Below are 12,399 nucleotides of genomic sequence, written 5' to 3'. Positions count from 1 at the left end.
CATTAGATAAGTTCCTTATATGTATGCACAAGCCTCAGAGCACATGATTTAAATTTATGCCTTAGCAAAATGATGGCTTTATAAATTATGGATGTTTAGAGATACCATAGATGATTAAAATTGTAAATATTATATCCATGAACGTCAGTGATCTATGTAGATGTGATTGTTGACTTATGACACTTTACATATCAGTTAAAATAGTATTGTCCAGCTTTAATTTAGAATCTAGCAATAGCTTGCGGCAATATTTCATTGAAGCTTTGTTTTCTAAGCATACTACCACCAAATTCTTCTAAATTTATAATTTTTATATTTAAATTTGAAATAATTACCTTTTTTAAAGATTTATTTATTTTAGAGGGAGAGCACACACAACAGCTTCAGTGCAAGGGGGAAGGGCCAGAGGAAGAGGAAGAGAGAGAATCTCAAGGAGACTCCCCACTGAGCACAGAGCCTAATGTGGGGCTTGGTCCCATAACCTGTGAGATCACAACCTGAGCTAAAACCAAGAGTTGGACGCTTAACTGACTGAGCCACCCCAGCACCCCTGAAATAATCATCTTTTTTTTTTAAAGATTTTATTTATTTATTCATGAGAGACACAGAGAGAGAGGCAGAGAGACAGAGACACAGACAAAGGGAGAAGCAGGATCCATGCAGGGAGCCCGATGCAGGACTCGATCCTGGGACCATGCCCCAGGCCAAAGGCAGGTGCCAAACTGCTTAGCCACCCAGGGATCCCCTGAAATAATTATCTTAAAAACAAAATCACAGAATAGAAAGTCCAGAAATCTATCCACATGTATACTGTCCATTGACTTTTTTTTACAGGAGTACCAATGCAATTCAATGGGGGAAAGGAAACGCTCTTCAACAAATGGTGGTAGAACATCTGGATGTCTAAATGGGGGGGGAAACATGAATTTTTCTCCTAGCATACATAAACATTAAGACAGATCATTGACCTAAATCTAAAAGCTAAAGCTATACAACATCTAGAAAACATCTAAGAATATCATTGAAATTTAAGTAGGTAAAGATTTCCAAGGACACAAAAGGCATTGAACTATAAAAGGAAAAAATTATAAATTGGACTTCTCAAAAATTTAAAATTCTGTGCATTGAAGACAACATTAAAAAAAATGAGAAGGCAAGCTACAGACAGGAAAAAAAATTGCAACTATTTTGTGTGGCAAAGGACTCCCATCCTGAGTATATAAATATAAAAAGTGTGAAAAATGACCAGAAGTCTTCAACAGATACTTCATAAAAGAAGATACTGGAATGTTCAATAAACACATACAGATGCGCTCAACACCACTAATTATTAGAGAAATGCAATATAAAATCACAGCAAGGTATTGCTTCACACCTACCCAATGGCTATAATTAATAAGGCTGATAACATGTTGGTAAGATTGTATAACCATTAGAACTCTGACACTTTGCTGCTAAAAGTATAAAATGTTATACAATTACCTTAGAAAACTATTTGACAATTTCTTATAAGGTTAAATTTGTATCTCACTCTGTGACCCAGCAATTCCACTCCAAGTTATAAACCCAAGAGAAATGAACTGAGTTTTTCCAAAAGGGATGTGAACGTTCATAGCAACTTTATTCATGATAGCCCCAAACTGAAAAAACTCAGATGTGCATTACAAATAAGTGGACAAATTGCAACATATTTATTCAGTGAGTTGCTATTCAGCAATAAAAAGAAAGAACTGTTAAAATATGGGTAAATCTAAAAAATATAGTATTGTACAAAAGAGTACAAAATTAATGTTTCCACTCGTGACGTTGAAAGGTGAGCTGTGCTGGTAGAAATTAGAACAGTGGTTGCCTCAGGTGGTCAAGGTAGAGTATTAACTGGAAAGGAGAACTTTCTGGGGTAATGGAAGTGTTTTATGTCTTCATTTGGGTGTTCCTTGTCTACATTTGTCAAAACTCATCAAGTTGCGGTCATAAGGTCTGTGTATTTTACTGTTTTTAAATTATACCTCAGTAAAAATGAATCTGACTCAGCATAGAAAGCACTGTCACAGTATCATGCCTTCTGACTAAATGCAATGATATATATGAAGCACTTAAAACAATGTCTGTGTGTCAGGCAAGAGTATTGATCTTGGTGATTATTGCTTTAGTACACTTCTGCTACCATTTTCTCTTCCTGCTTAAGCTGGTCTTATATGCACTCTTTTCTTGTGGATATTATTTTAGCGCTTATGGCCTTAGTGTGTGTCAGATTTGGGGATTCTTTTGTTGAGATGAGGTAAAGGTGAAGTTCTTGAGACAGGTAATAACTAATTTTAATTATACCCGAAGACAATTTATTTGTGTCTGGCAGGAGAAGCTCCTGAGGGAAGAGTAAAGTAGAACATTTAAAAACAAATAACAGGGGATCCCTGGGTGGCGCAGTGGTTTGGCGCCTGCCTTTGGCCCAGGGCACGATCCTGGAGACCCGGGATCGAATCCCACGTCAGGCTCCCGGTGCATGGAGCCTGCTTCTCCCTCTGCCTGTGTCTCTGCCTCTCTCTCTCCCTCTCTCTCTCTCTCTCTCTCTGTGACTATCATAAATAAATAAAATTTAAAAAAAAATAAATAAAAACAAATAACAACTTGAGTACATGTTTCAGAATATATTATCTGTAGCTTTTAGAAATTATTATTTCCTATTTTACAAAGAAGCTGGTTTGTGTTGCCAAGAAACCAGACCACGTCTTGAACTTTCTTTAAGTGCAAGAGGAATTTTAAAAATAAATTGATACAGAAAAAGGAAAAACCCATTCTGGTTGATCAGAAGTTAAAGCGTGTATGATGTTCTGAGTCCCATCCGCTAATAGAAGATAACAGGTCTCACAGCAAGCTTACATTTTATTGGACAGATTACCTATATTATAGCAGCATATGTGAAAGATAAGAGGGAAACACGCGCTTGATTGATACCAAGTGATGTAGCAGGAATCAAGGGAGAAATGGGAAGTGGTTTTGAAGTCTCTGACCCAAACTCAGGGCACAGTGCGGGCTCTGCCTTTCTGTTGTATTATGCTGTCCTAGGTGGAAGAGTAGATACATAAAATGCTTATCCCCTAAGGTACTGTTCTGTAAGATGATGTGGAAAGGAGTTTTCCTGTGGCAAATGCACTCTCTGGTCTCCCTTCCTTTTCCTTTTAATATAACATCACTTTCTCTTTGTTCCTGAGGCTGCCAGGAGTATTATGTTTTCTTTCAACTTATTCAGATTGCAATTCTGTTTACTTTCTATCTGGGAACAGTCTTTAGTCCTCCCCCCGCCCACCCCGATACACATCCATGTAGACTCTTTGCATTCAGCCTGCCTGTCCAATCTCATAAAATGTGCACTGAGAAAACTAATTGCAGAGATAAATTGGTTCTTGATGTGCATGACTGATCAAGAGCAAAGTACCTTAATTTCAGATGCCTTCAGAGAGATTTTTCTTTAACCTTTGCTTTTAAGAGGAAGATTATAAAGTATTATCATTACTTCAGGTCAGAATTATATTGCTTTTGGTCAAAAGCTGTTGTAAGATTTACAAGGTAATAGAAACAAAGTAATCTAAAGAAAAATTATAAAGATCAAAGCAACTCAAAATTAAAGTGAATTTGAGTGTAAGCATAGGTATGATTTTAGAGTAAAAAAGACCTCACACCATACATCATTTATGTCTTTTTTTTTAAACTATAACTTCTAAAATAGCTTTAGTTTTCTTTAATTTTAGGGAAAAGCAAGAGACTTGAGTAGTCATTTGAGGGTGTTGTCCCCAATTGGATACAAACTGTTTCAATGATTTGTGATTTGTCCCAGATATAAAGTAGGGTGATTTGGAGGTAATAATGGAAAGTCCTGCAGCGTATACTAGGTACCGGCCTTGGCTGCTGATAATTTCCAAACCTGTATGTTATAACTCTGGCTCCCTTCCTTGTCTATAGACTCATATTTCTATCCAGTTGTGGAAGTTTTTACCTGGATATCTGATAGGTACCTCAGCTACTTCAGTGTGTCTCAAACTGAATTTTTAAAAAATATTTTATTTATTATTTGAGAGCAAGCAAGTGGAGGAACAGAGGGAGAAGGACAAGCAGACTCCATGTTGAGCATGAAGCTTGACTCAGGGCTTGATCTCAAGACCCTGAGATCATGACCTGAGCCGATGCTTAACTGACTGAGCCACTAAGGTGCCCCTCAAACTGAATTTTTAAAATCTTATTTTTAAATTTCTTCTCCAATTTGTCTGTCCTTCCTTATTTCTGTATTTTGATGTATGGCTTCATTATCATCTTCTCACCATTAATCTTTACTTCTGCCCTTTCTAAACTGCCAACTCGTATTATAGCCTTTGAAATGTCTTTCAGATCTAGCCATCTACTCTATCCCCTCTGTCACTGACCAGTGTATACCCTCACTACCTGCTATTTTAAAAATTATCATTGTTATTTTGAGTGATGAATACTTCTTAAAAAAGAAATCAGACCCTTCAAAAGTTTATAAAATAAAAAATGCAATCCTTTCTCTCCCGATTCTACTTCTCTCACATAACCACTGTTTCTGTTTGGTTTATATTATTGCCAGGCATTTTTTTTAAAAGATTTTATTTATTTATTCATGAAAGACACACACACATACAGAGAGGCAGAGACACAGGCAGAGGGAGAAGCAGGCTCCATGCAGAGAGCCTGACATGGGACTTGATCCGGGGTCCCCAGGCTCAGGCCCTGGGCTGAAGGTGGCGCTAAACTGCTGAGCCTCCCAGGCTGCCCACCAGGCATTTTCTATGCATTTCTAAATATACAGATAAAACTATAGAAGTAATCTCATACTTTCCATCTTTTGCTTAGATGATTAAAAAATACTTCTCAATGGTCTCCCTGCCATGGTCCCATCTCCATACTGGCCATTGCCAGAGTTGTCTTCAAAACAGCAAAGCTACTCTGCGTAAAGATCTCTCTCCATGTTCCCTATCACCTATCAGATAAGGGCCAACCTCTTAGTATGGCATATACAGAAACCTTCATAGTCTAGGCCCTGCATCTGTCTCCAACCTTACTACTTGCCACTTTTGCTTTGCTCCTTATCTCATTATTCCCTAGATAGGTCATATCTCATCCTGTCTCCCTAGCTTTGTATATATGCTTAATCTCTTCTCTAGTCATGGCAAGAATCCTGCTCATCTGTTGCCTCATTTGTAGAGGTATCTTTACCATTTTTCCCAAGCAGAAATAATGGCTCTCTCTTCTCTGTTCCTTTAGTGCCTTAATCATATCTTGGGTTTGGTTTGGTTCTGCTTGTTTTTTTGGTCTGTTTATGTATCTCTTCCTTAGTTCTCCCAAAGCAGAACTCTTGTGTAACATAACATTTTATATCTGAAACTCTGCTTAGTATATAACAGGCATTCAATAAACATTTAGTAAATAGGCATGTCTGTACTTTAGACTTAATTTGCTTTAAAGACCTAAGTTAAGTAAAATTTTAGATCCCATCATGTTTTGGAATTTGAAGCCATTTTACTTAATATTTTGATGAGTTTTGCTTAATGTTATTTTTTTTTTTTTACCTTTTATGAATGGTAGTACAATATCAGCATGAAGTTATTTCTTATAAAATAACTCAGCATTTAATGGAACACTATATAACAATTAAAAATAATGAGTTAAATCTATTTAGAGACAAGAAGAAATGTACAAGATATATTGTGAAGTAAAAAATGAGTTATGTAAAAGTTTGATCCTATGTTTAAGGATGTTGTGTGTAAAGAAATCCAGACAAATATAAATTAGATTATCCTTTTTATTTTTTTATTCTCTAATCTTTTTTTAAGAGTTTTTTAAAATTAAATTTATCTTTAAAAAATTCATTCATTCATTCATTCATTCATTCATTCATTCATTCATGAAAGACACAGAAAGAGGCAGAGACATAGGCAGAGGGAAAAATAGGATCCCGGTGAGGAGCCCAATGTGGGACTTGATCCTCAGACTCAATCCTGGCACCCTGAGATCACTCTCTGAGTGCTCAACTGCTGAGCCACACAGGCATCCCTATTTTAACTTATTTTAGAGAGTGACCGAGAGAAGAGCATGAGAGCCTGAGTGGGGGGAGGGGCAGAGGAGAGGCAGAGAGAATCTCAAGCAGGTGGGGCTGAGCATGGAACCTAACATGTGGCTCAAGCTCACAACCCTGAGATCATAACCTGAGCTGAAACCAAGAGTCAGACACTCCACCAACTCAGCCCTCCAGGTGCCCCTATTCTCTAATCTTTTAATATAGTATTTCTACTCTGTAATTCTGTAATGTTTGAATTTTTTGTACAGTAAGCGTGTACTTTTTTTTTCAGTAAGCGTGTACTTTAAGAAGCAGAAAAAAGGGATCCCTGGGTGGCGCAGCGGTTTGGCGCCTGCCTTTGGCCCAGGGCGCGATCCTGGAGACCTGGGATCGAATCCCACGTCAGGCTCCCGGTGCATGGAGCCTGCTTCTCCCTCTGCCTGTATCTCTGCCTCTCTCTCTCTCTCTGTGACTATCATAAATAAATAAAAATTAAAAAAAAAAAAACGATTTAAAAAAAAGAAGCAGAAAAAAAATCAGCCACTCTTCAGTTTTCAACCTTTTCTATTCTTACAGAAACAAAGTCTACGTAGCAGAAGTTTGTTTTGTTTTTAGTTGCCCAGAGAGTTAAAAAACTATCTTTAAGTAAAAACTGAAATATAAATACGAATTTGAGGGGATGCCTGGGTTGCCCAGCGGTTAAGCATCTGCCTTCGGCTCAAGGTGTGATCCCCAGGTCCCAGGATTGAGTCCAACATCGGGTTCCCTGCATGGAGCCTGCTTCTCCCTCTGCCTATGTCTCTGCCTCTCTGTGTCTCTCATGAATAAATAAATAAAATCTTTAAATAAATAAATAAGAATTTGAAGACATTTTAGCTATATATATCAGATCAGGTCAGTAAGTGTTTAAATGCCAGGTGCTGTAGTAGAATGAGAAGGATGTAGTGTGCCAGGTGCTATAGTAGAACGTGAAGGATGTGGTTTCTATCGTGTAGTAACTTATAGCTCATGGTGGGTTGCAGAAATGACGAGTAGTAGTTTGTGAAGGAGATAAAATAAGTTATAAACCATCCTATAGGGATCCCTGGGTGGCGCAGTGGTTTAGCGCCTGCCTTTGGCCCAGGGCGTGATCCTGGAGTCCCTGGATTGAGTCCCACATCAGGCTCCCTGTGTGGAGTCTGCTTCTCCCTCTGCTTGTGTCTCTGCCTCTCTCTCTCTGTGTGTCTCTCATGAATAAATAAATAAAATCTTTAAAAAAATTAACCATCCTATAATTAACCATTTTAAAGATACTTTCTTTAAACTGAAATTTTTCCCTTGTATTTTGAGGGTGAAACTTTATTTCAGTGTTTTATTAGAAACTGAAAAATAAGAATTGCTTTGTTTTAAGGTCAAATTGAAAAGGACATTTGCTTATAAGTAAGACATAATGAAAAATAACATAAGGAAGATTTTTTTAATGATTAAATAGCAAAGATTTTAAAATAAAAATGCCTGAAGTATCAATTTCTAGTAAGCATGCTATTTGTTTGATTAGTATATAAATTGTCACGTAGATCATTAAAAAGTGAAAATATATACTTGATGTTCAAAAGAGTATTTTCTTGACATAGTAAGCTGATATTTTCTCTAAGTTTTGCTGAATAACTGTTAACTGAATATCTTTTGCTGATTGTTTGCTAAGTGACTACCAAGATAGGTTTAGATTAAAGCTTCAGGGTTCTAAAACTCATTGAAGATAATTTGGGATACTTTGTCTCCTCTACCTGTAAAGTGAAACATAATTTTAATAGAAAGAGCTTGGTTTATGGATTAAAACAATTTTCTTGTAAAAATGAGATAATTCATGATGGAGATTCCATTGTGATGGCCGCATTTTTTAAATTATTTTTTATTTTTATTTTTTATTTTTTGCTTCCTACTGAAGAAGCTCTTAGTGCACTTGCTAAGAACATAAGGAGTCATGTCAGAGGTCAGCTATTTGAGTCCATTTTCCCACAGCTGCCTGGTGCGAGTGATCTTTTACTGTGTTTTAAAAAAATGGGCAAGGATTAGAGAGGATTAGAAAGAATATTACCCTCCTGAATATAGGCCCACGGCACTAAGGGGAGAGAACCCAACCAGGCAGCAAATGGGCTTTGCTTGACCAGGACACAACCTCTGCTGCATTCCTTTAAGAAACTGAATGGGAAATGTTAAGTCCCCAAACTGGATTAGTAAATAATCTCATAGCTTGTGACATCTGCTAAAATAAATTGATGAGCAAACTGCATTCTTACACTTTGAGGAGAGAGCCAGACATCAAGATTAAGAGTAACTATTCTTTTTTCTCCCCAGCTTTATTGAGGCATAGGAGTAAGAGCAATTAAAAACAGGCATTAAGCTCAGTGAGTGTTGGAAAGGCACATTTTATAAAAAAAAAAAAAAAGAAAATATTATTTTAGATATATTCATACAGTACACACATATATATTGATTAATAACCAGAGGCTCAATTTTGAAACCACTACACCTTTTTGTTTCTTCCTGCTTGTAGCAGTTTGACAAAGTGTTTCACAAATTTAAGCTCCAATGTATGTTATTTATTTCCTTAGTTTGTGTCACAACCTGAGGAACTCAGAATTTGGAAGTGTGAGAATATATCATTTACGACACTTCTCAGGAGTCTCTCTTTCTATATTTTATAGCATAAGTTAATGTGGTTTGGACCTTAGGATACATAATTTGGTATCAAATTATGTAGAACCAAACAGGTTGTTTCAAACCAGTCAAGTAGGGGAAATGTACTCTGGTCTTAGTCTTTGGAGGAAATATTTAGCTAACTAAATATTTTCTGAAAAGTTTTAAGTTACCACTTTAATAGTAAAGATGATGTACAAGTGGTTAATTCTGCATCTTTATGTAATTAGTACATTTGACTGTACTGCTTTTGTTATGGATTATAATATTAAGGCAAGTATTCAAGAATTTAAGATATTATTTAATTTTGTATGTGAATAAGAATTGATAGGCTAGAACTTCTTTTTTTAAAAATACTACATTTATTTATTCATAAGAGACACAGAAAGAGAGGCAGAAACACAGGCAGAGGGAAAAGCAGGCTCCATGCAGGAGGCCCAATATGAGACTCGATCCCTGGATCCAGGATCATGCCCTGAGCTGAAGGCAGACAAAGGCAGATGTTCAGCCACTGAGCCACCCAGGTGTCCTAGGCTATAACTTCTTTAACAGGCACACTCACTAATTCCTTGAATGTATTGTTTCTTAGCCTTGTTCAAGTTGGTGTACAACAGCCCTCTGTGTCCCCACCCAACTGTCCAATCTGTTCATCCACATTTTATGCATCTTTATGGATCAGTTCAAATACCAAATTCCATCAAGTGGTTTATTTTCAGCTCCTATATCATAATTAATATCTCCTAAATGTATAGTTACCATATGACCCAGCACTTCTATTCCTGGATCTATACCCAAGAGAGATGAAAACATATGTTCACATTAAAAGTACATGAATCTTTATCGCAGCATTATTCACAATAGCCAAAAGTGAAAACAATCAATTGTTCATCCAATAATGAATGGATAAACAAATGTGGTATATCCATATAATGAAATATTATTCAGCTACAAAGAGGAATGAGGTACTTGTATATGATATAATATGGACATACCTTCAAACACTATGCTGAGTGAAAGAAACCAGTTATAATAGACCATATATTATATGATTTTTAAAAATTTATGTGATTCTTTTTGCATGAGATAACCAGACCATATATTATATGATTTTTTAAAATTTATGTGATTCTTTTTACATGAAATAACCAGAACAGGCAAATCTGTAGAAATGCAAAGTACATTAGTGGTTGCTTAGGGGGAATGGGAATTAGAGGGTAATGACTAAAGAGGATGGGGATTCTTTTTGCAGTGATGAAAATGTTCTAAAATTGACTGTGGTGATGGTTGTATAAACCATTAAAAAAATAAAAATAAAAAAATAAAAACCATTGAGTTATATACATTTATTTGGTTGTATACTTTAAATGGGTAAATTGTAAAGTATGAATTATATCTCAATAAAGCTGTTATAAAAAAGTTTAAAAATTTATATCTTTTATCCAAATTCTTTTTTTTTTTTTTAAGATTTTATTTTATTTACTCATGAGAGATACAGAGCGAGAGAGAGAGGCAGAGACACAGGCAGAGGAAGAAGCAGGTTCCATGCAGGGAACCCGACTCGGAACTCGATCCCAGGACTCCAGGATCATGCCCTGGGCTGCAGGCTGTGCTAAACTGCTGTGCCACCGGGGCTGCCCTATCCAAATTCTTATATACACTGTTTATACCTCTAATAAAGCACTCAACATAGTCTTGTTATAATTAGTAACTTAAGAAATCTGCCTTTCTCCGGGTACTTGGGCGGCTCAGTCAGTTAAGCATCTGCTTTTGGCTCAGATCATGATCTCAGGGTCCTGGGATTGAGCCCTGAGTCCTGCATCAGGCTCCCTGTTCAGCAGAGAACCTGCTTCTCCTGCTCCTACCCCCTGCTTGTGCGTTCTCTCTCAAATAATAAAATAAAATCTTAAAAAAAAAAAAAAGAAATCTTTCTCATTATGTTAGGAAGCTCCAGAGAATCTGGCATTTCCTAACAAGCATAGTGCTTTGCACTCAGTAAATATTAGTCTAATTGAACTTATTCACAATTGAGTTCCTCCACCTGTAAAATGGGAATAAGGAAAAAGAATGTCACCACAAAATGTTCCAAAATTGTATTTTAGATCTTTATACTTAATCCTCTTTTGGAAAAAGTAATATTTACTCTCACATTATTTCCTCAGCTGAGTTTCCATTTTGTATTTAGCAGAGTTATACATAAACTATTTAGCACCTTATTTTTGCCTTTAGGAATATTCTGATCTTTGGAATTTGCATATAAGCATTTTATACACATTATCAGTGTGACCCTTTTGTCATCTCAACTAGCTTAATGTTTGTTTTTTAAATCAAACTGATTTTATAAAATTCGTATCTACATTTTTGTGCATGTTTGAGCTTAACATAATTTTTCATTTTCTTGTGGTGTGTCTTTGTGTGTGTTATCTTTCTAGTATTTACTAGAGATGAAAAGTCTAATTTTACCTCCAGAACACATTCTGAAACGAGGGGATAGTGAAGCAATCGCCTATGCTTTCTTCCATCTTCAGCACTGGAAGAGAATAGAAGGTGCTCTTAACCTGTTACAGTGTACATGGGAAGGCAGTAAGTATTCTTTTCCAAATGTACCACTAATGTCTTGGACTGTTATTGCATTCCCAGGCAGCCTTTCTAAATGAGATTGTCTGAGTGTCCCGAAGTATTGTTGTTCATATTTTTTTCAAAGTGAACTCAGAGGTGTTTATTTGGTTTATTGGTAGGAGAAATACTTCATGTACTTATTGATGCTACATTTAGGAAAAGCAAAATGAGAAACTATTACAGTATTTTGCCATGTATTCATTTAAATGACATGTTTGTAAGGACAGTAAATGAAACTTACATCCCTTAATTTATAAGCTTTTTAATGTGGTTGAGTTATTGTTCTAATATTTTTTAAATTGGACTTTTGTTTTATTTTCAGATATATACATCATGAAACTATTTTCCTCACAACTAATATCAACTCTTGTTCTTTTTTTTTTAATATATTTTTTATTGTGGTAATATACACATAACATAAAAGTTACTATCTTAACCATTTAATTTTTTTAACCATTTAATTTTTAAAATTTTTTATTACTTTTAAAAGATTTTATTTTTAAGTAATTTCCACACCCACTGTGGGGCTCAAACTCAGAACCTCAGATCAAGTCTCACACTCTGCCAACTGAGTCAGCCAGGCCCTCCTGTTTAAAGCTGTTTTAACAGTTTTAAAATTTACAGTTCAGTGGTAGTATGTACATTCACATTGTTGTGCCACCATCATCTATCCCTAGAACTCTTTCATCATCCCAAACTGAAATTCTATATCCATTAGACAATGACTCCCCATGCTTCCCCTCTCTCCAGCCCCTGGTAACCATTATATCTTCTGTCTCTATGAGTTTGGGTAGTGTAGGTATCATATAGTATTTATCTCATTAAATCAGTCTTACTTCACTTAATGTTGTAGCATGTGTTAGAAAATCATTCCTTTTTAGGGTTGAATAATATCCCATTGTATGTAATATACTTTGTTTATACATCTGTCAATGGACATTTGGGCTATTTCCACCTTTTTGGCTATTATGAATAATCCTGCTATAAATATGGGTATTACAAGTATTTGTTCAAGTTCCTGTTTTCATTTCTTTTGG

At 35.9% G+C, this 12,399-nt stretch overlaps 1 protein-coding gene across 6 annotated transcripts in view; it reads left to right on the top strand.

Moving 5' to 3' along the window:
* ST7L (suppression of tumorigenicity 7 like) overlaps window positions 1–12,399 on the top strand; it is a 141,365-nt gene that overhangs the window by 43,295 nt on the left and 85,671 nt on the right. For all 6 annotated transcript variants that reach the window (XM_025983323.2, XM_072766495.1, XM_072766493.1 and 3 more), the window contains one exon: window positions 11,176–11,326. In XM_025983323.2, the coding sequence (XP_025839108.2) occupies window positions 11,176–11,326 (151 nt within the window). The remainder of the gene's footprint in view (window positions 1–11,175; window positions 11,327–12,399) is intronic.

This window comes from Vulpes vulpes, chromosome 8, assembly GCF_048418805.1.
Source record: "Vulpes vulpes isolate BD-2025 chromosome 8, VulVul3, whole genome shotgun sequence".
In the NCBI taxonomy this organism is placed as follows: Eukaryota; Metazoa; Chordata; class Mammalia; order Carnivora; family Canidae; genus Vulpes; species Vulpes vulpes.
Note: the sequence above shows the minus strand (reverse complement) of the source record. Positions and strands in the feature narration are given on the sequence as shown.